We start from the raw sequence: 22,907 nt of genomic DNA, 5'->3' as shown, positions 1-22,907 counted from the left end.
GGCAGCGCCTCTGAAGTCTATTTCGGACTTCCAGCAGTCGAACATCGGACCCAGCCAATGGCAAATGGAGCTTTCGCAGCATCATCCGTCTCCAGGCAGAGGATCCACCGCTGGGTCCATTGGAAGAGATGTTAGTTCTAATTTCCGACAGTAATCAATCATATAAGCTGGAGCCAATTAACAAAGCTCAATTCACAACAAATGATTTCTAGCCGTCTGTCATATCAGAAACAAGCAGCAAATATTGGTTTCCTCAGCAACAATTATACAGTAGCAAAACCAATTCATAATAAAAGGAAATAGCCAATAATAGTTTGATTCATATACTGTACCTTCATATAATCCTTCACTATAATGGTAAATAATGAAGTCCCCAGAATTTCTATTAAAATTCCTGGTTCTTTTTATAAATTATAACTGTATTGTTTGGTTTGATATGCTACCCACCCACCCATCCATCCATCCTTCCTAAATAATACTGACACCTGACCTTTTCCAAGAAAGAAAATCTGCTCGGATCCCCTTACACATCATATCCATGAATATGGATTTTTTAAATTCTCCTTTTGTCCAAATATTTTGCCTTCACTGGACACCCAGAGGAGCGAAGGGTCGTGGGGGAGGGTTGATTCTCGGGAGTCCCGGGGCTGATTTCTCCCCCCATAAAATCCCCCTTTTCTCTCTGGATCCTCGGGGTCAAAATGCGGAGTTTCCGGGCAAAGAGGCAACGGCCGGAAGGGAGAATCCGCCTCCTTCCTGACACAAACCGGGACTCAGAGGGCGGATTCCGTGAAGTGGCTGTTGTAGAGACGGTGAGTATTTACACAGAGAAGAAACAAAAACCGAGGCTGCAATTTCACTTTCCATTTTATTCTGTGGGGAGAAAGTTTTCTTCCTCTCTTTTCCCCTTTCATCCCCCTCTCTCTTTCCCTTTCCCGTTTCCTTCCCACTTTCATTTTCTCTTTTCCGCCCTTCTCATCCGAGTGAAAGAATCACCAGGGGGAGACTGTGTGTTTTGGGGGCGCTTCCTGTTCCACCGCCCAGAGAGGCAAAAACCGCCCCCCGATTCCCCTCGAGATCTGCAGGATCCAAGGGCGAAATTCCTCCCCCAATGTCCCTCGGGGTCTTTCTCTGCTGAAAGGGGCGAGGGTTGTGCCTGGTGGCGAAGGGGGGGGGGAGTTCTCCCAGGAAAGGAGCGGGAAGCGGGGGAGAAGCGGCCAGACTGGATCCCGGGATCTGCTTTGGCAGGAAAAGGGGGATCCCCTCGACCCACCGGAAGAAAGGGAGATTCCTACACGATCGGGGTTGAGGCGCTTCGTCCAGACGTTGTGAGCGAGGGAGACGCGTGTTTCCAAGAAGGGAAGCGTCGTTTTCTCTGGGAAAACCACGAGATCCCTCCGGAGATTCCCCCCTGAAGAGGGGGAGGGCCTGGGGAGAGGATCCGGCTGGATGAGGGGGGATCCCCGCAGATCCTCTCCGCCTCCTCCTGCCCGGACTGCCAGCGGGGTTTTCCTGGCTTCCCTTCGGGGTGGGGGGAGGGGGTGACCCCCGAGTTCTTGCCATCCATGGGGCGGCGCCTCCCCCCTTGTCACCCGGGGCAGCTGCTGGGGGCTTCCTCCTTCCAGGCTGAGCGGGTGGGGGGGCAGAAGGATCCTTCCAGCTCCGGATCCACTCGGTCCTTCGGGAGTCTCCGCAGCTCCAGCCTGGGCGCCCTCTGAGAGGGTTCCCTTTCCCTCCTCCAGGGGGCGTCCTCCACCAGTCTCTCCTCCCCTCCCCTTCTTCCGTGGGACCCTCCTCCTCCTCCTCCTCCACCAGTGGCTGGGAACGATGGGCCCTGGAGTCCCTCCTGACGGCCTTCCTCCTCCTCCTGCTCCCATTTCCTGGTCCAGGAGAAGTCCGAGTGCCGCTTGCTCAACGGGACGCAGCGGGTGAGGTTCCTGTACAGATACGACCGGCAGGAGATTGTCCGCTTCGACAGCGAACGCGGGGAGTTCGAGGCCATCACGGAGTTGGGGAAGGTGACTGCGGACGGGTGGAACAGAAACAAGTTCACCCTGGAGGGCGCCAAGGCCGCTGTGGATTCCTATTGCCGGTACAACTACGAGGTTTTCTAGAAGAATTCTGTGGTTGGCCGGAGAGGTGAGTCTGGTGTGGGGAGATTTGGGGAGAGGGGATCCCGCCGCCCCTTTCCTTTTCTTTCCAAGGGGGGTCCAGGCCTCTGAGAGGAATCTTCCAAGAGAATCCACGGAAGCCACTTGTGGTCTCCTTTCTCTGCCTTTTTTTCTTCATTCCGAGTCATTTCCACTCCAACATCTTTTAAATCAATAAATAAGCAACTAAGTGAAATAAATAAATGTATAAAATTAAATAAACCTATATATAAATAAATAAAAACTGATTAAATGGAAACTGAAACAAAACATAATAAAATAACTTAATTTAATTTAATTTAAAATTATAATTGAAATAAAAAATAATAAAATAAAGTAAAATAAGTAATAAAATAATAATCTAAATCAAGAATAGAATAAATAATAAACTAAATAATTACAATAAACAAAGTATAAACAAGTCTGCAGAGAGGGGCGGCATACAAATCTAGTAAATAAATAAATAAATAATATTATTTATTTATTTATTTATTTATTATTTAGATTTGTATGCCGCCCCTCTCCGCTCACAGCAAGATACAGCAATTCATGACAAATCCAAATAAATTTAAAATATTTAAAAAGATTTAAAAAGAACCCCATTTACTAGCAAACACACACACAAACATACCATGCATAAATTGTACATGCCCGGGGGAGGTGTTTCGGTTCCCCCATGCCTGACGGCAAAGGTGGGTTTTAAGAAGTTTACAGAAGGCAGGGAGAGTAGGGGCAGTTCTAATCGCTGGGGGGAGTTGGTTCCAGAGAGTCGGGGCCGCCACAGAGAAGGCTCTTCCCCTGGGGCCCGCCAACCGACATTGTTTAGTTGACGGGACCCGGAGAAGGCCCATAATAAATAAAAAATAAATAAATAGCAATAAAAAATAAAAATATCATAGCGGAACATAAAATGTACTTTGGACTCCTGCTGTTTTAAATCGAGAGGTCTCTTATTTGTCTATTAAATTGAATTCCTGGATGGGCGGAGGGAGAAAATAGGTATTTAAAAAGAAAGAAAAAAATATCTTTTCCCCATACAATTAAAATCTCCAGCAACTCCCATCTGGCCAAATTTGGAACCTCAAAATCTTCACACCGCAGGGGGAAGGAAGAGTTAAAAGGTAACAAAATTATGGAGACAGAACGTTTTAAAATTTTGTTCGGTATTGATATGTATGTTGAACTGATAAAACTTATTCAAACAGAACGATTATATGATATAAATATAATAAGACCATGTGATTATATGTCGATATAATGATGTAAAACACGATGTATCTGCTCTTCCTCCCTTTGTATATTTTTGTAAATTTAATAAAAATTATTTTTTAAATTGAATTCCTGGATGGGCGGAGGGAGAAAGTAGGTATTTAAAAAGAAAGAAAAAAAAAATCTTTTCCCCATCCAATTAAAGTCTCCAGCAACTCCCATCTGGCCAAATTGGAACCTCAAAATTTTCACATCGCAGTCTTGAAAATAAGGAGGTTTATGGATTAGGCTATAAAAACAAAAATGTAAAAATGCCAAATTTCAGCTTTTGAATTTCCACTGATTTAAAATCTGATCCTTCCCTTTCTTGTTCAAAGACATTTTTTCTCATCCACAATTTGCATTTCTCGTTGTTTAAAGAAAGGCCCTGCCACTGCCTTCTTTTTTTAGCAATTCCACAAAGGCCTTTAAGGTCCCCAGATACAAATGGGATCAGCCTGGAAAACACAACAACCCACACCTGAAATGTTGTTCTTTGTCTGCAACCCGACCAGATCCCAGGTTGGAACGATGGGATCGTTTACAAAACAAATGAACAAATGTTGGGGTAATACATCAAAATTAAAAGTGTGGTTTCATTTTCAACAAGATCCCAGGAATCACCCGACTTGTGCTGCGTCTGTCCTTTCCGTCTTCTGCGTTATTTCTTTCCACGTCCACCACATCTGGCAGAAGGTTCCTTCCACCTCTGGGCGTTTCCAGCATTTATCCCTGTCAGACTTGCCTCTTTCGGGAATTCTTTTATGGAGACTGCAACTGATCCCAGTCACAAAATTTTTTATTTTATTTATTTATTTAAATTAGATTTGTATGCCCTCTTTCAGGATCCCTTTTGATTTCTTGCTGCAATTTACTTTGGAAGATGACTCAAAACTCAAAATACTTTTTTCAGGCATGAAAAGGGATTTTGGCCTGAACTAACTGTTCTGGGCCCTCCTGTGTTTCTCATGTGCCTCCTTCTCCTCCCTCCCTCCAGCCAAGCCCACCGTCACCATCTCCCCCACCAAGATGGACCCAAGCTCCCCCAACACCATCCTCCTCTGCACAATGACGGGCTTTTACCCCGTGGAGATCGAGGTCCAATGGCCAGCCGGAGAAGGAGGGTGTGGCCTTTGGGGAGGAGCTCCAGAACGGAGACTGGACCTTCCAGCTCCAGGTGATGCTGGAGACCCAGCCCCAGCGGGGGGACGTCTACACTTGCAAGGTGGAGCACGCCAGCCTGGAGGTCCCCATCACCGTCCAGTGCGGTAAGTGCCTCCACTCCCAACCCTCCTTGAACCTGTCCTGCCCTGAGAAGGGGGAGAGACCCTCTCTGTGGTGGTGGGAGCCAGAATGGACCCTCCTGGGGGAAGGTGGGCCCGATCCTCCTGCTCAGGTAAGGCTCCTTCTCCTTCCCCAGAGCCCCGTTCCTCCCGCACTGCCAGGGCCAAAATCTGGACGGGGATTATGGGGGCTGTGATAGGAGTCGCCTTCCTGGCTGTGGGGCTCTTCTCCTATCTGAAGGCCAAGAAAGGTAAGTCTGGGGGGCTGGAGGAAGGGTTGTGGGGAGGGGACCATCTAGGAGAGGCCTCTCATCAAGCTTATCGGGTGGCCAAGAGGGTCTCCTGGAGAAATATTTTGGGGAACCTCTGTTCTTGGAGGGTTTATTAAGGGAAGATTGTGCAAACTATTATGGGTTATCGGAAGGGAAGGAGTCGCTCTGAGTCCTCCAGCCCATGAAGGGTCCTGATTGGCTCTTTTTCTCCTTCCAGCAATTCCCATCCAACCAACTGCAGGTGAGTTTCTCCTCTTCCTCCCTCATTTCAGCCCCTCCTATAAATTATCAATATTTTTGTTTAATTTCTCAATTGTTCATTTCTTTAAAGAAAACATGCCTGAACAATATCTCCTTGTTTTGGATACAGCAAAGTTTTTGGAGTTTATGCAGCTTTTCCTTACACAGACCTGAAAAAGTATTGCAATCAAAAACAAAAACACAGACAAATGCTTAAAATTTAACCCATAATTTTTCCATGTTTTGGGAAAATGCAAAAGGGAAGGGAAGGAGGGGGGCCATTCCTTCCCTTTCCTCCCTCGGGGAAGGAGCCCCCCAGCATTTTGGAAGCGAGCCACCCGTTCTGTTAGGCTCACTGGGGGGGGGACGTTCCTGGGGGTATTCAGGCATGGGGACAAATTCCATCCCTGTGGCTGTTTTAAAGGGGGGAGTCCCATACTACTCTGCACTGTGGGATAGGAGGCCACTTCAGCCAATGGCAGGAGATCTGCCCAGCTGAACTGCTGATAATTAACATAGCATCTTCTCGGATATTGTTCTATCATTGAGTTTGCTCGTTCTACAGCTCCATCCGTCCTCAGATGGAAGGTGGAGCTAAGCCCTTGAGATGCCCCTTCTTGACTGAATGGACCCCCTCCATAACCTCACCGTGAACTGGACCCCCCACCTCCCCAGTCCCAGATGATCCTTCTTGGCACCCCATGGAGACTTGATTGGGTTCATTAGTTGGACCCTTGACAGGCTGTTCCTCCTGACCCCCCCTTCTCCTTGTAACAATTCACACCATTTCTGGCCATGTGACCCCAGGTTCCCCCCTTTGCTACCCCCCATCATAGCCCCATCTTCCTTGTTCATAGAAGAATCGCGGCCTTTTGCTCCCTGGAATGGGTGGATTCTCTCTCTGTCTTTCTCTGCCTGTGGGGGCTGAAAGGGAAGAAAAATATGTTATTTACAGTAAAAGTTTCTCTTTATATTCTGATTTTCTTCCCCTTCTCTTTTTCTGCAGCACTCGTGAATTAATCCTGCTGTCAACCTTCGCTATAATTCTGCATCATTTCTACGCTTGGTTGCCAATAGTAACGGGGAGGGGTCTTGGGTAATGGGGGGGGAGTATGCAGGAGGCCCTGTGAAGTGGAATAAGTTTCCTCTTCCTTGAAACCAGGTGACCTGAAGGAGACCGTTAGAAGTTACATTCCATAAATGTGAGGTGGGTTGAAGATGCCTCCACCTGATGGTCATGGACACTAGGGATTGGCCAATCTCCAAGGGGGGGGGGTGTCAAAAGGGGATTTGATCTACACAGGTATCGCAACTTTTTCTCCAGTCTTTGCTTTAACCTTGACTGCTTTCAGTCCTGGTTTATGATAAATTCACTTTTGAACCTTGAAAAGGACTCTTGAGTTTTATTTTTCTTAAATACTGACTGTAGCAGCTGACACCTGCTCTCCAATGCAAAAGGATTTATTTTTTATGTAGTCGCTGATGACTCTTTGTCCTGTTTGCAAACTCTGAAAAATGGAGGCAAAAGGTAGCAAGTTGGGGGGAGGAGGAGAATGGCAGCGTGGACCTTCTCTTGCTGAGAACAGACCCCTCCCCACTTTCTTTCCTGTGAGGGAGGGGTGGAGACCATGTAGACTGTCCCCAGTCAAGCCCCCTCGTGTCTCCTGGCTTTGAACCCACAGCAGCTTCATCTACATTATTCTTCCTACGAATCCCTTCCCTTCGCTTTGCTGTGAAAGAATAAACTTCAGATGTAGGAAAACCCTGGAATCCTCCGTTTCTTCCTCCTCTTCCTCCTCTTCCCTGCCCCCACAGGAGGCCCCTCCCTCCGCTGCCTCTGGATCAACCATCCCGGCTACTTCGGGTCCAAAGACAGAACTGATGTGGGAGGAGGGGAGGCAGATACAGGGAGGGGGAGGGGCTGGACCCCCTTGCTCTGCTTCCCTTCAAGCCCCCTTTGAGGAGCAGAATGCCAGCAGGGACGGTCCTCCCTCGGCAATTGTGGGGAGCGATTGGGGGCACCCGAAACTCCCCCTACGTTCACCCAGCCATTTGACCCATTTCTCTTCCTCCCAACTGGAGGGTCCAGCCCCATTTTGTCAGCCAGTGCCCCCCTCCCTTCCATCAGAAGCCATTCCTGGAGCAGATGTTTGACACAGAGGGGAGGGAGGGGGATTCCATGGTGCCATCTTGAGTGGGAGACCCCTTCCTTCTCTCCAGCATCCCTCTCCTGGGGGTCCTCGGAAGGCTTCAACGGGTGGACAATAAGGCTAAATTCTCCTCCAAAGGTCCCCTCGGTGGCTCCTCTGCCTGGAGACAGACGATGCTGCCAAAACTGTGTTTTTCATTGGTTGGGCCCAACTTTTTAGAAGTCAGAAATAGATTTCTGCAGCACTGCCTCTCCCCCCTTGATTTCCCTTGCCCCCTCTCCCTCCCTCGCTTTCCCCCTCCCTCCTTGCTCTTGCTCCCCTGTCCCTTTTTCCCTTTCCTCCCCCTCCCTCTCCTCCCTCCTTCATCCCCCTTACTCCCTCCCCCTTCCTTTTCTCTCTCCAAGCTCCCACTTGCTCTTCCTTACTCCCCCCTCTCCCGGCTGCAGCAGGCAGACATCCCACAGGGCCTGTATCCTGCGATGGCCTCAGTCTTTTCCTGGGGTGGGGGAGGGGGCTCAAGGGGTCAAATCCCCCCCTGGCCCAGCATCGGCCTCAGCAGGACAGAACTGGGTCCCCATTTAAGCAGGAGGAGGTGTTCAAACCTGCCCCACAATTGTGCGCCTGCACACACCCAGTCACACAAAATGGGGCCCAGATCCAGAGAGAATCTGGTGGGACGTCCATCGCTCTCCTGATCAAAGCAGAACCTCTGGGCTCTTTTCATGTTTCCCCCTGCGAGATTTTGATTTTCTCTCAGTTCTTCCTGACACCCACACTACACACACCCACAAACACACACACACCCAGAGCAGCTCTTCTTTCTGCAACCCACCACAGCTGCAGAGGCGCTTGGGCTTCGCTTCCCCAGCCTGAGCTTGCAGACCCCAAATCACCTCCCTTGCACCCTGAGCCTCAGGAAGGTGAGAAAGTCTAAAGGGCTCCTGAATTTCAAGGTGGGGACAAGGACCAAGGAAGGAGAGACCCCCCTTGTGCTCCCCCCATTTATGATTTCCGCTCCACTCTAACCTTCTCCCCTCTCTGTAGACAAGGAGAATTGGGCTCCCAGGAGGTCTTCCAAAGGGCAGGAACTGAGCAAGGGGGGAGGGGGAGAGTTTCAGGGAGATCAGACAAGGCTAAAAGAGGAATGGGAAGTGAATCTTTTGAAGGAGGTGAGTTCGAGGAGGGCCTGAAGCTTCCCCCTCCTTGTCTAGGAGCAGTTTCAGCCTATGCAGTAGCCCAGATACCTTCTGGTGGTCTCCCATCCTCAGGCTGGCCACGCCAATCTCTCTCAGCCAGGGGAGGGCAGGGGGGCTGGGCAGCTGCCAGCTGTTGAGGGCTGAGGATGAAACGCCAGATCAGGCAGGTATTAGAGCCCCAACCCTCTCCCGGCTGCATGAGGCAGACATCCCACAGGGTCTGTATCCTGAGATGGCCTCAGTCCTTTCCTGGGAGGTGGGAGGGGGCTGGAGGGGTCAAACTCCCCCCTGGCGCAGCACCAGCCTCAGCAGGACAGAACTGGGTCTCCACCTGCAGCTGAAGGAGGAGGCAGAGTCGGAACGTGCCCCACAATTGTGTGTTTGCCCACACTCATTCACACAAAATGGGTCCCAGATCCATAGAGACTCTGGTGGGACGCCCATCGCTCTCCTGATCAAAGCAGAACTTCATGTCTCCCCCTGCAAGATTTTGATTTTCTCTGAGTTCTTCCTGACAACCCCACTCTACACACACACACACACACACACAAAGCAGCATCTCTTCCTTCTTCAAGCCCCAACAGCTGCAGGGACGCTTGGGCTTCGCTTCCCCAGCCTGAAGCGTTGGGCTCCTCCGAAGGGGAACTGAGGAACTGACCAGGATCCAGCAGGCAACAAGCCTGGATTCTTCATCAGGGCAGCTCAGGGACTCTCCTCCTCCGCCCCATGGCTGAGTCTCCAGGTGGGGCAGCCCCTTTGTCCTGTGACCCACTGGAAGTAGTCCTTGAGTTATAGCCTTTCATTTAGCGACTGCTCAAAGTTTCAATGGCTCTGAAAAAGGGACCTTCTGTCCTTCTGGTCCAAGGGCTGCCCAGTTTCTTCCACAAAGCCTCTCTTAATATCTGCCATGGGAAGTATTCCCTTTAAGGTGTAGGTGTGTGTGTGTGTGTGTGTGTGATCTGGACAATCCTTTGTTCACCTGATGGAGGGATCAAGCATGTCTAGATAGGCAAAAAAGGAAAGAAGTTGGAAGGGACCTTGGAGGTCATCTAGTGCAACCCACTGCTCAATCTGAGACGCGAAGAGGGAGACGTTTGGTGTCAGAATGGGGCAGGAGGCTCGAGTTGTGGGGAGAGAAATGGCTGGGTAAGTGAAGGGGGAGGCTCAGGTGTCCCCAAAAGGCCCCCCAGGAGTGCTTGGGGAGGACCATGCGGGCTGCCATTTGGACCTTCAAAACGGGCTTGAGGGGAAGTAGAGCGGGAGGGAGGGTTCTTAGCAAGAGAAGGTCAAGGCTGGGATCCCCCCCCCCCCCCCAATTTGCCACCTTCTGCCTCCATTTTTCAGAGTTTGGACCAAGTTTGTTACTCTAGATGCCACCTGGGACCGACCATGCCCAGAGCCCTGGCAACCCTTTGATTGCAGGATGCACCAAGCCTTTGCCAGGGCCATGCCAAGACACTTACTGAGGGGGATTTGGGGGAATGCAGAGGGAGACCCACCTCACCCACAAACCAGGCTCTGCCTGCAGCTGGGCTACCTCCTTCCAGCCATTCTTGGTGAAGGAGGTGGGGAGGGGTCCAAGTCCCAGCTTGCCTGGGATGGGGGGCAGCAGGGAGTGTGGAAGGAATGGGGGGATCTTGGGGAAAGTGAGTGGGGGCAGATGGAGGCTGAGGAGATCAGGCAGATCCCAAGATCACCGGAGAGCTTTGGACGAGATCCCTCTTGATCTCCTCCACCAAATTTTCTAAGTGGCACAATTGTTAGATGGATTAATGGGGGACGGGTGGGGTTGTCCGGGTGAGCCCCCCAAGAGGGTCCTTAAAATGTCCGTTCCATCTCAGAGTACTTTGCTAACAGTGTTTCTCTCTGTTGAGGGATGGTTTAAATAATTGTTAATTCTATAATGCTGAAGAACATTCAATTGGTTAGTTGTAAATTAAAACTGGGATCTAATCTGTTGCCATCTACACAAATAATTCCAGTGTGGGTTTTGTTTTGTTTTTCATAATAAGCCCATTTGTATCTGGGAGCATTAAAAAATCCTTGTGGACCAGCTATAAAAAGGCAATGGTTTTACAAAGTGAAATTGTGACTTTGTTTGAGGAAGAAATGCAAATTCTGGATGCGAAAAAATATTTCAGCAAGAAAATAGATGGAGCATTTTTTTATGTTTTTGACATTTTATTGAACACAACTTCTATACATTATTTTTAGCAGTTGATACAGCCTTTCATGCTTCTGAGGTCGCTAAAATGAGGACAGATTGCTGGGGACAATAAGCTGACTTTGTACACGGGTCAGAGGTAAAGCGGTAAAGCATTGTGGAGTAGTATATAAATCTAAGTGGAATTGCTATTTCTACATAGTTTCTCCAGAGAATGGATCCTCTTATGGTAAGTAAATCCACTGCTATTAGCAAAGGTCTTTCCACACTCCAAGCATTTATACGGCTTCTCCCGTGTGGATCCTATTGTGGCGAATAAGTTTACTTCTCTGAGCAAAGGTCTTTCCGCACTCCAAGCATTTATACGGCTTCTCCCCTGTGTGGATCCTATTGTGGCGAATAAGTTTACTTCTCTGAGCAAAGGTCTTTCCGCACTCCAAGCATTTATATGGCTTCTCCCCTGTGTGGATCAACTTATGGGAAGTAAATCCACTGCTATGAGCAAAGGTCTTTCCACATTCCAAGCATTTATACGGCTTCTCCCCTGTGTGGATCCACTTATGGGAAGTAAATCCACTGCTATGAGCAAAGGTCTTTCCACATTCCAAGCATTTATATGGCTTCTCCCCTGTGTGGATCCTCTTATGGGAAGTAAGTGTACTGCTTTCAGCAAAGGTCTTTCCACACTCCAAGCATTTATACGGCTTCTCCCCTGTGTGGATCCTCTTATGGTAAGTAAATCCACTGCTATTAGCAAAGGTCTTTCCACACTCCAAGCATTTATACGGCTTCTCCCCTGTGTGGATCCTATTGTGGCGAATAAGTTTACTTCTCTGAGCAAAGGTCTTTCCGCACTCCAAGCATTTATACGGCTTCTCCCCTGTGTGGATCCTATTGTGGCGAATAAGTTTACTTCTCTGAGCAAAGGTCTTTCCACACTCCAAGCATTTATACGGCTTCTCCCCTGTGTGGATCAACTTATGGGAAGTAAATCCACTGCTATGAGCAAAGGTCTTTCCACATTCCAAGCATTTATACGGCTTCTCCCCTGTGTGGATCCACTTATGGGAAGTAAATCGACTGCTATTAGCAAAGGTCTTTCCACATTCCAAGCATTTATATGGCTTCTCCCCTGTGTGGATCCTCTTATGGGAAGTAAGTGTACTGCTTTCAGCAAAGGTCTTTCCACACTCCAAGCATTTATACGGCTTCTCCCCTGTGTGGATCTTCTTATGGGAAGTAAGTGTACTGTTCTCAGCAAAGGTCTTTCCACACTCCAAGCATTTATATGGCTTCTCCCCTGTGTGGATCCTTTTATGTGAAATAAGATGACTTCTTTGAGAAAAGGGTTTTCCACACTCCGTGCATTTATACGGCTTCTCCCCTGTGTGGATCCTTTCGTGGATAGTAAGTTGCCACGTTCTGCTAAAACATTTTCCACATTTCAAACATTTATATGGCTTCCCTTTTGTATCAATCGCTTTTTGAGATGTAAGGTAGTTATTTCCAAGAGAAAGAATGTATGTCCCATTGTAATTTTGTCCATTGTGTCTTCTTATAGCATCTTCTCCTTTGTTTTGGGTGAAATAGTTTTCATTTACTTGTATTTTAGCTTTAACTAGCTTCACACATTTTCCAATATATTTTTTCTTCATTTTCTCTTGTCGGGCAACAATGTTTTGCATAGGAGCATCAGTGGAAGATGAGCTTTCCTGATTCCAATTCTTTGACTGGTTTCTCTCAGGGCTTTCGAATTTCATTCCAATTCCAATCTTCTCTATTCCATCTTTATCATTGATCAGTTGGAAAAGTTCATGGGAATCTTGATTCTGCTGCCAGTTATGACCTTCAAAGCAAAAGGGAAATGAAAATGATGACAAAGTTGCTGATGACTAATTCAAAATACATGTAAAGATCTGGAGACCCTCTGGATTTGCATGCAAAATAAAGACGGTTCTGTCATTAGAATTGGGGTGATCTATAGGGCTCCAGGGCAATCTGAGGAACATGACAACAAGATGGTGGATGAAATTACCCTAATGGCAGTTAAGGGAGATATTGTGGTTACGGGTGATTTCAACATGCCTGATGTTGACTGGAATATCCCCAGTGCCCTTACATGCAAAAGTAAGAATATAGTAGAGGCCCTTAAAGGAGCAGCTCTGGCACAGCTAGTTAAGACACCAACTAGAGGGGAGAATATTCTAGATTTAGTTTTTACGAATGGGAATTGGGTTTCAGAGGTCAAGGTGGGAGAAAATTTAGGTTGCAGTGACCATCTAGGTTTGTGGTTTGATGTAAAAACTGATTGTGAGCAATCCTATACTGTAACCAAAGTATTGGATTTCAGAAAAACAAATTTTAATGCAATGGGGGAATATTTAAATAATGAATTAAAGGGGAGGGATAAAATGGCAGGAGCGAGCACCCAGTGGATTGTATTAAAAAAGGCCATCTTAAAAGACACAGGACTGTATGTAAAGCAAATAACTAAAGGTAAAAGGAAGAAGAAACCGCTATGGTTTAGCAATGATGTAAGGGCTATAGTCAATGAAAAAAAGGCTGCCTATAGGAGGTATAAAGAGTCTGGAAGTATAGCTGATAGAGAGGTGTATAAAATGAGACAGAAGGAGGCGAAACAGATAATATATGCTGCTTAAGCCTCAAAAGAGGAAGAAATTGCAAAATCTGTAAAGAAGGGGGATAAAACCTTCTTCAGATATATTAGTGATAGGAAGAAGAAAAACTGCAGCATCACGAAGCTTAGTACCGGGAATACTACATGCATTGATGGGAATAAGGAGATCGCTGACCATTTCAATAGCTACTTCTGTTCAGTTTTCTCAAAAGACACCTTACAAAATAATACTATAGAGGGATATAGCATTGCTTCCAGCTGTACGGATTCGGCTCCAGTGATCTTAGAAGCTGATGTCTTAGAAGAACTTGAACGATTAAAGATAAATAAGGCAATGGGTCCAGATGGCATCCACCCCAGAGTTCTTAAAGAACTCAGATCTGTCATTGCTACCCCCTGACTGATTTGTTTAACCAATCCCTGTTAACAGGAGATGTTCCTGAGGATTGGAGAATGGCCAGTATTGTGCCTATCCACAAGAAGGGCAGTAGAGAAGAAGCTAGTAACTACAGGCCAGTTAGTTTGACATCATTTATAGTTAAAATGATGGAGACTCTACTCAAAAAGAGGATAAATCAGCACCTAAAAAACAATAACTTATTGGACCCAAATCAGCATGGCTTTACTGAAGGCAAATCATGTCAGACTAATCTCATTGATTTCTTTGACTATGTCACAAAGGTGTTGGATCAAGGTGGTGCCATGGATATTGCCTATCTGGACTTCAGCAAAGCCTTTGATATGGTTCCACATAAAGAGCTGATAGATAAATTAGTGAAGATTGGACTTAATCCCTGGATAGTTCAATGGATTTGCAGCTGGCTGAAGCATAGACATCAGAGATTTATTGTTAATGGAGAGTATTCTGAGCAGAGTCAGGTTACAAGCGGTGTGCCACAAGGGTCTGTACTGGGTCCTATTCTTTTTAATATGTTTGTGAGTGACATAGGGGAAGGTTTGGTAGGGAAGGTTTGCCTATTTTCCGATGACTCTAAAGTGTGCAATAGGGTTGATATTCCTGGAGGGGTCTGTAATATGGTAAATGATTTAGCTTTACTAGATAAATGGTCAAAGCAATGGAAACTGCAGTTTAATGTTTCCAAATGTAAAATAATGCACTTGGGGAAAAGGAATCCTCAATCTGAGTATTGCATTGGCAGTTCTGTGTTAGCAAAAACTTCAGAAGAGAAGGATTTAGGGGTAGTGATTTCTCAAAATGGGTGAGCAGTGTGGTTGGGCGGTAGGAAAAGCAAGTAGGATGCTTGGCTGCATAGCTAGAGGTATAACTAGCAGGAAGAGGGAGATTGTGATCCCCTTATATAGAGCGCTGGTGAGACCACATTTGGAGTACTGTGTTCAGTTCTGGAGACCTCACCTACAAAAAGATATTGACAAAATTGAACGGGTCCAAAGACGGGCTACAAGAATGATGGAAGATCTTAAGCATAAAACGTATCAGGAAAGACTTAATGAACTCAATCTGTATAGTCTGGAGGACAGAAGGAAAAAGGGGGACATGATCAAAACATTTAAATATGTTAAAGGGTTAAATAAGGTTCAGGAGGGAAGCGTTTTTAATAGGAAAATGAACACAAGAACAAAGGGACAAAATCTGAAGTTAGTTGGGGGAATGATCAAAGGCAACATGAGAAAATATTATTTTACTGAAAGAGTAGTAGATCCTTGGAACAAACTTCCAGCAGACGTGGTTGGTAAATCCACAGTAACTGAATTTATACATGCCTGGGATAAACATATATCCATTGTAAGATAAAATACAGGAAATAGTATAAGGGCAGACGAGATGGACCATGAGGTCTTTTTCTGCCATCAGTCTTCTATGTTTATAAGTTAGAGAAAACCATCAAAATATAGAAAATCAAGTGAACTTCCTTCTGAATTTGTCCAAAATTCCATTGGGTTGTATGTTTGCATAATAATAATAATAATAATAATAATAATAATAATAATAATAATAATAATAATAATAATAATAATAATTATTATTATTATTATTATTATTTAATAGTTTTGTATGCCGCCCTTCTCAAAAGGTTCTGATGAAAAGAAAGATCATAGTTGGGGGAAAGATCAAAAGCAACATGAGAAAATATTATTTTACTGAAAGAGTAGTAGATCCTTGGAACAAACTTCCAGTAGGCGTGCCTGGTAAATGTACAGTAACTGAATTTAAACATGCCTGGGATAAACATATATCCATCCTAAGATAAAATACAAAAAGTAGTATAAGGGCAGACTAGATGGATCATGACGTCTTTTTCTGCCGTCAGTCTTCTACGTTTCTATGACTGCATGCTCACAGTGTTGTGATATAGACATTATGATTTCTATATTCATGAGTTATGAAAGCTTTGAAAATATTTAGATATCTCTTTCTTTATAATCTATCTATCTATCCATCCATCTATCTATCTGCAAATCTCACTCAGAGCCAGTTTTGAATTAAAGAATGGAATAGAAAAAGAAAAGGGATCTTGGAGGTCTTCTAGTCCACCCCCCCCGATTAGGCAGGAAAGCCTTCCACCACTTCAGTCAAATGGTTATCCTACATTATCTTAAAAACTTCCAGTGTTGGAGCACTCACAAGTTCTGGAGGCAAGCTGTTCCACTGATTAATTGTTTCAACTGTCAGGAAATTTCTCCTTAGTTCTAAGTTGCTTTTCCCCTTGATTAGTTTCCACCCATGGCTTCTTGTCCCGCCCTCAGGTGCTTTGGAGAAGAGTTAGACTCCCTCTTCTTTGTGGCAGCCCCTGAGATATTGGAAAACTGCCATCACTCTGGATGTGGTACAGGAGTCAGTTCGCAGAGAGCGGAGATCTAAAGTACTTTAGGGATAGATCACACCAGTAGTGCAAGATCCCAGGCTACTAATATCATGTGATCTCACACCTTCAGGCATTGAAGAACTTTAAGAACTGAGGACTGCACGAGATCCAGGGCAAAAGTCTTCGAAGACGAAGAGACCTTCCCTCTCTTGGCCAACATTTTGCCCTGGATCTTGTGCAGGCCTTGGGTAGCCGGGAACAGAGGCCTAGAGCATTATAGTGCGATATCACATGAGATCAATAGTGCTACATTTTCTACTACTGACTTCACATATCTCTCAATACTTTAGGCTTCTTCTTTCTGCAAATGCACCCAAGTAGGCAAAGGAACCGATGGAAAGTTCTGTTCTTACACAAGTTTGGAGGTTTGAGACAAATGACAACACACTCCTCTCACATGACCTCCAGAGGACACACAAAAGCACACCTCCTTCTTTTCAGGCTCCAGAGATAAATTCAAATAGAAATGGAAAAATGCAGATATGAAATGGCACATAAAGCATCTAAGCAAAGAGACATTGACTCTTTCCTTCCTTGGAGCACCAGAAGGCCAGATCCTTTCCTTCTCCCGCCCAGGAGACAATGTCTCATTATATTGGTTTTTTAAATAAAAAACTAACTATATTCTTCCTTCTTGAACTCTGATTGGTGTCATACTCTTACCCAGAAAGGCCACGTTCCTGTGGTTTTCCAGCATAACTTCCAAATGCAGCGCTTTCTGGTCAAGATCCAACAGAGACCATTCCTCCTCAGAGAAAGACACAGCCACCTCCTCGAAGGACACAGGACTCTCCTGAACACGGGGAAAAGAACAGAACGGGAGGATTCACAAGATCTGTTTATCTTCATCATTCATTTAGACAAAAGGATAGAAGGGGAACTCTTCACATTTGTAGACAAGACCTAATTGACAGGTATAACAACACTCCAGGATATAAGATCGAGATATAGAAGGATCAACAGATATGGGCCCCATCCGACAAAGCAAAATCAGCAGTGAAAAATGTAACCACGTTCATTTAGGAAAGAAAACCCAAATGCATTCGCATAGAAGAGGTGATACCTGGCTTAATAGTAGTAAGTGCAACAGGGATCTTGGAGTCCTAGTGGACAAACACTTAAATATGAGTCAGCAAATAATGTACAGTTGCCACCAAAACCCCCAAAACCCAACAAAATCAGAGGCGGCATTAAGAGGGATAGAATCAAGATGACACGAAGTGTTAGTACCACTTTATAATGCCTTGATAAGACCACACCTGGAATATTGACTCCACTACTGGTTGCCAGATGTAAGAAAGATCTCGAGACTCTAGAAAGAGTGCAGACAAGAGCAACAAAAATTACTACTGGACCAGAGGTTAAAGCATTGCTGTTTTACCGTTGCTGGAATTGGGTATGTCTACTTTCATGAAAAGAAGGACCAAGGAGTGACATGATAGCAGTGTTCCAAGAAACAATGGATGTAAGAGAACCAACCCACAAGTAAAGGGAAATTTCCTGATGGTGAGAACAACTAATCAGTGGAATGACTTGCCTCCAGAAATTGGGGTTGCTCCAAAAGTGGAGGTGTTTATGAAGGAATTAGACAGCCATTTATCTGAAATGTTATAGGGCTTTCTCTCTGAGCAGGGGGTTGGACTAGAAGACCTCCAAGATCCCTACCAACTGTTACTCTGTTTCATTGTTCCCAAATTACTAAAGCAAAGATATGCACCAAATTAAATGGTTGTGCATCACAGAAGTCCTAGATTTAGGTGAGAGAATGGGCAAATATGAACATTGCAAATTCAAGAAGGCGATTTACAACAAACACAAGACAAGCATGAAAGACAAGGGCCGATTACAAGGGCAAAAGCTGAAGAAAGAAAATAAAAGCGACAAAAACCCACACATTTTATCACAAGAAAACGATATCACCATATTCTCAACTACAGTAGTACCTCATGATACGAACCCCTCATCATACAAACTTTTCGAGATACGAACCCAGGGTTCAGAAAATCTTTGCCTCTTCTTACGAACTTTTTTCGCCTTACGAACCCCCCGCCGCCGACCGGTTTTTGTGATCCACGGCTCTGTCAGCAGGTCGGGAGGCTCCAACTGAGGTGAGGAATTCCAGGGGCAGAGCTTTGACGTCATGGAGACATCCTTCCTGGCCAGCCAAAACATGGACTCCAGGAAGGAGGTCTCCGTGACGTCAAAGGTGTTGGAGGGGAGAGAGAACCATGCGTCAGAGGAGCTCTCCGCAGCCGCCCCATCTGGCTGCCACTTTCCCCTCTTGCCCTTCGCTTCCTCCACTTGGAAGTGAGACAAGGAAGCATCAGGCCAGGGGATTTCCCCCATCTCGCTGTCAAAATGTGTCCGTGGGAGACCCAGCCATCCATTGCCCACTGCCCCCTCCTGCCAGAAGCCCGCAAAGAGCTAAAGTTGGGTGTGGAGAAAGGCGAAACTTTCAGCTCCTGGATGGACCGGAGAGCCTGGACACGCCACCTTCCGGCCCGCCCTCCCTGCCGATCGCTCTCCCACACTCCGCCAACAGCGCCTGTCCCACCTTCTCCAAGAATTGCACCGAGGCCGCACGGGAGCCACTGCTTCCAGGAGGGTTCCCCTCGCTAGCCTCCTCTAGATCTGCAGTTCAAGGCTTTGGTAACTTTGGAGGATCTGTGCCCAGCACACGCGCACTCTCCCGGCACAACTTGCCCAGAGGATTTTTTTCCACCTCTCACGATCCCCCCAATGCCCCAACCTGCGGGAGGAGGGGGGGTTGGCTCCCCACACGGGAGCCACCCAAAGGCGAAATATGATTTGAAAAGCTCTGGTGCGCAAAAAGCTTGGGGAGAGTGTGACTTGGTAACGTGGGGAGGAGGAGGAAGACCCATGCCAGGAGGAGGAGGAGTGGGAGGAAGGCAAGATCTGCTCCCAACACCCATTGGGAACGCGCAAACCAAGGGTTCTCAGCCAAGACTTCTGAAAGAGACCGAGCTTCATGCAATCTCTCTTGGGATTAAAGTAGCAGGCGCCGTACACAAAAAGAGGCGCTAGAAACACACTCTCAGCATCGGAGCTTCTTTCCTGAGCCCGAGATATCAAGGAAGAGATTTGGAGGTGGGGGTGGAGGTGCGTGTGTGTGTGAGAGAGAGAGAGAGAGAGAGAGAGAGAAAGGAGAAGGGTCCTTTCTCAGAGTCCACAGAGATCTATAGGCTGATGCTTCTTTTATAAAAGAATCTCAAGGGGGGGGGGGGCTGGCAATGAAAAGAATCCAGAGCCCTGGAATAAAAGTCAAGCCGGGCTGTTCAGAGGCACAAAAGCCCAATTCCTTCGCTAGAAACACACGCTCAGACGTTAGTTTTGGTAGGGGCAAATCGTTTATTCGGAAACGGACTGGTTTCCTCAGGGCTTTGAAAAAGTTACGATCTGAAGTCGATTGTCCCGAAATGCTTGGATTGGTAAATCGCTTTCGCTGGTTCCTTTTAAGTCCTTTGTTGCTTGGGCAGAAATTGTAGACCTAAGAATAACAGAAGACCTCAGGTATGGACTTATGGTTGCAAGATTTCCTCTCAGGCCAGGTGGCAAGTTGATCAGGTCCAAAAGTAGGGAAAGAAAGGAAAGGAAAGGAAGGAAGTTACGAAAACTCTGGGGAGTGGGCTGGAGAGAAACACTCCCCAAAAAACTTCCTCCCCTCCTTCTTTTTTATAGTGAAACCGGAGTGGGGGAATATTATTGGACCAAACAGAAAAGCGGGGAAAAAGACGGTCATGAAGGGAGAACTTTCACTTCTTCCACCGTCCGCTTGCCAAACATTCCCCTTTTGATGTAACAGAGAAACATTGCTGTGTTTTGGCGAGCCTTCTTGAGCTGCTGGGAACTACATTGCCCATGAAACCAGTCGTGCAGTAACCATGTGGCTGTGCTGTTGAGCTCTCCCCCCCAATCAGGTTTAAAAAAAGACAACAGAGGGTGGTGGAGGTGACTTCCCACCTGAAGTGTCCTCCCCCCCCCCCGCACATTGGTCTCTGCAAAGCTTCTTTAAGTGCTGTAACCCCCCTTTGAAAACCCCACCCAATTTCCTCATCGGGTTTCCCCAATCCTGCTTCTAGCGAAGGGATTGGGCTTCTGTGCCTCTGAACAGCCCAGTTTGATTTTTATTCCAGGGCTCTGGATTCTTTCATTGCCAGCCCCCCCCCCCCTTGAGATTCTTTTATAAAAGAAGCATCAGCCTATAGATCTCCTCTGTGGACTCTGAGAAAGGACCCTTCTCCTTTCTCTCTCTCTCTCTCACACACACGCACTTCCACCCCCACCTCCAAATCTCTTCCTTGATATCTCGGGCTCAGGAAAGAAGCTCCGATACAGAGAGTGTGTTTCTAGCGAAGGGATTGGGCTTTTGTGCCTCTGAACAGCCCGGCTTGACTTTTATTCCAGGGCTCTGGATTCTCTTCATTGCCAGCCCCCCCAGCCCCCCTTGAGATTCTTTTATAAACGCTCCGATACTGAGAGTGTGTTACTAGCGCCTCTTTTTGTGTACGGGCGCCCGCTCCTTTAATCCCAAGAGAGATTGTGTAAAGTTCGGTCTCTTTCAGAAGTCTTGGCTGAGAACCCTTGGTTTGCGCGTTCCCAATGGGTGTTGGGAGCAGATCTTGCCTTCCTTCCACTCCTCCTCCTTTTCAAATCATATTTCGCCTTTGGGTGGCTCCCATGTGGGGAGCCAATCCCCCCCCCTCCCACAGGTTGGGGGATTGGAGGGATCGTGAGAGGTGGAAAAAAATCCTCTGGGCAAGTTGTGCTGGGAGAGCGCGCGTCTGCTGGGCAGGGATCCTCCGAAGTTACCAAAGCCTTGAACGGCAGATCTAGAGGAGGCTAGCGAGGGGAACCCTCCTGGAAGCAGTGGCTCCCGTGCGGCCTCGGTGCAGCTCTTGGAGAAGGTGGGACAGGCGCTGTTGGCGGAGGGTGGGAGGGCGATCGGCAGGGCGGGCGGGCGGGAAGGTGGCGTGTCCAGGCTCTCCGGTCCATCCAGGAGCTGAAAGTTTTGCCTTTCTCCACACCCAGCTTTGACTCTTTGCAGGCCTCTGGCAGGAGGGGGCAGTGGGCGATGGATGGATGGGTCTCCCACGGACACATTATGACAGCGAGATTGGGGAAATCCCCTCTCTGTATCGCTGTAATAATAATGGGTTGAACTCAGACAGAAAAAGAAAAAAGATTTTCCACAAACTTCTAAACTACAACTTTCACATAACATGTCTACAAGAGACACATATTACCAAAAAGGATGCCATGGTGCTACTTCTCCCGGGTCTTGGCGAACTCTTTACTTCCTCAGCATCAGTTAAAAAAAGAGGAATTGCCATATATGTTAAAACCCAATGCAGACCAAAACCTATCTATGAAGACACCGAGGGTCAAATATTAATGGTCCAGATAACTATTAGAAACGAACAACTAACAATAATAGGAATCTACGCACCCACCATCTATCAATCAATATTTTTCTCACAACTACAGAAAAAAATAATGGAAAGGAATTTAACAAATTTCATTATTATAGGCGACTTTAATGCGATACAAAATAAAAACAAAGACCACAAGAGTAATAAACAGCACCGACTAAGGAAAACTCTCCCAACTACATTCGAAGACTTAACATATGAATTTGCACTTAAAGACATATGGAGAACACACCACCCAGAGAAATCACAATACAGTGTTCCCTTGATTTTTGCGGGGGTTACGTTCCAAGACCTCCCGCGAAAGTCGATTTTCCGCGAAGTAGCGGTGAGGAACTAAAAACACACTATGGACAGCCAAAAACTACCCCCACGCACCCTTTTTCAAGTCAGCGCAAGGAGCCGGGCTTGAAATTAGGGCAGGGAGCGACGAAAGTGCGGAGGCCGGCAAAGATTGCTTTGAATGTTGGCTGCCCCCGCCCCCCCAGCGCCTCCGGCCCCCTCGCCGTTACCGCCCGCCCACCCGATCCACCCCTCTCACCGGCTTTCTTCGGACACGGGTCCTCCTGCAGCAGTGCTGGCGGCTACGGCTTCTCATCCTCCTCATTCGGCCGGTAGCCGCTCTGAGTGCTTTGAGAATGCCTGCCTCGCCCCTCTCACAGTCCCTTAGCTGAGAGCACTTTTGTCCCAGCTATCAGCGAGGGGGCTGCAGGAGAGGTGGGGCAGGCGTTCTCACAGAGAGGGAGAGGGAGAAAGAGAGAGAGAGCAAGAGGGGGGAGAGTGGAAGGTAGAGAGAGAGAGAAAAATGATAGAAAAAGGGAGAAAAAAGAGAAATGAGAAGCAGAGAATGACAGGAAAGAAAGAGAAAGAGAGAGAGAAGTGACTCTTGGTGATGACGTATGACGTCATCGGGTGGGAAAAACCGTGGTATAGAAAAAAAACCGTGGAGTATTTTTTAATTAATATTTTTTGAAAAATCGTGGTACAGCCGTTTCGCGAAGTTTGAACCCGCGAAAATCGAGGGATCACTGTACACCTTTTATTCATACCCACATACGTGACCATGATTTGGTCACGAATTGATATGGCTTGGTCTAATTCTTATATCATTAATCAAATAAAAGAAATACGGATTTTACCCGGTTCTTGGGCCGACCACAACCCCATAATTCCTAACTCTTAACAACCAGAATAACATAATACGCCAAAGATGGACTATGAACCAATCCACCATAAATGAAAAACAATTTAAAACCCAACTAGAAAATGAACT

At 46.8% G+C, this 22,907-nt stretch overlaps 1 protein-coding gene and 1 pseudogene across 1 annotated transcript in view; one reads left to right on the top strand and one right to left on the bottom strand.

The window, feature by feature from the left end:
* LOC139158633 (zinc finger protein 91-like) overlaps positions 1 to 22,907 on the bottom strand; it is a 59,348-nt gene that overhangs the window by 32,830 nt on the left and 3,611 nt on the right. Inside the window, exons 4-5 of the mRNA XM_070735955.1 lie at positions 16,851 to 16,980; positions 11,073 to 12,549 (exon numbers count right to left, since the gene is read on the bottom strand). Of these exons, the coding sequence (XP_070592056.1) occupies positions 11,073 to 12,549; positions 16,851 to 16,980 (1,607 nt within the window). The remainder of the gene's footprint in view (positions 1 to 11,072; positions 12,550 to 16,850; positions 16,981 to 22,907) is intronic.
* Positions 702 to 6,283, top strand: LOC139163181 (H-2 class II histocompatibility antigen, E-S beta chain-like; annotated as a pseudogene).

Source organism: Erythrolamprus reginae, chromosome 2 (assembly GCF_031021105.1).
Source record: "Erythrolamprus reginae isolate rEryReg1 chromosome 2, rEryReg1.hap1, whole genome shotgun sequence".
Classification (NCBI taxonomy): Eukaryota; Metazoa; Chordata; class Lepidosauria; order Squamata; family Dipsadidae; genus Erythrolamprus; species Erythrolamprus reginae.
Note: the sequence above shows the minus strand (reverse complement) of the source record. Positions and strands in the feature narration are given on the sequence as shown.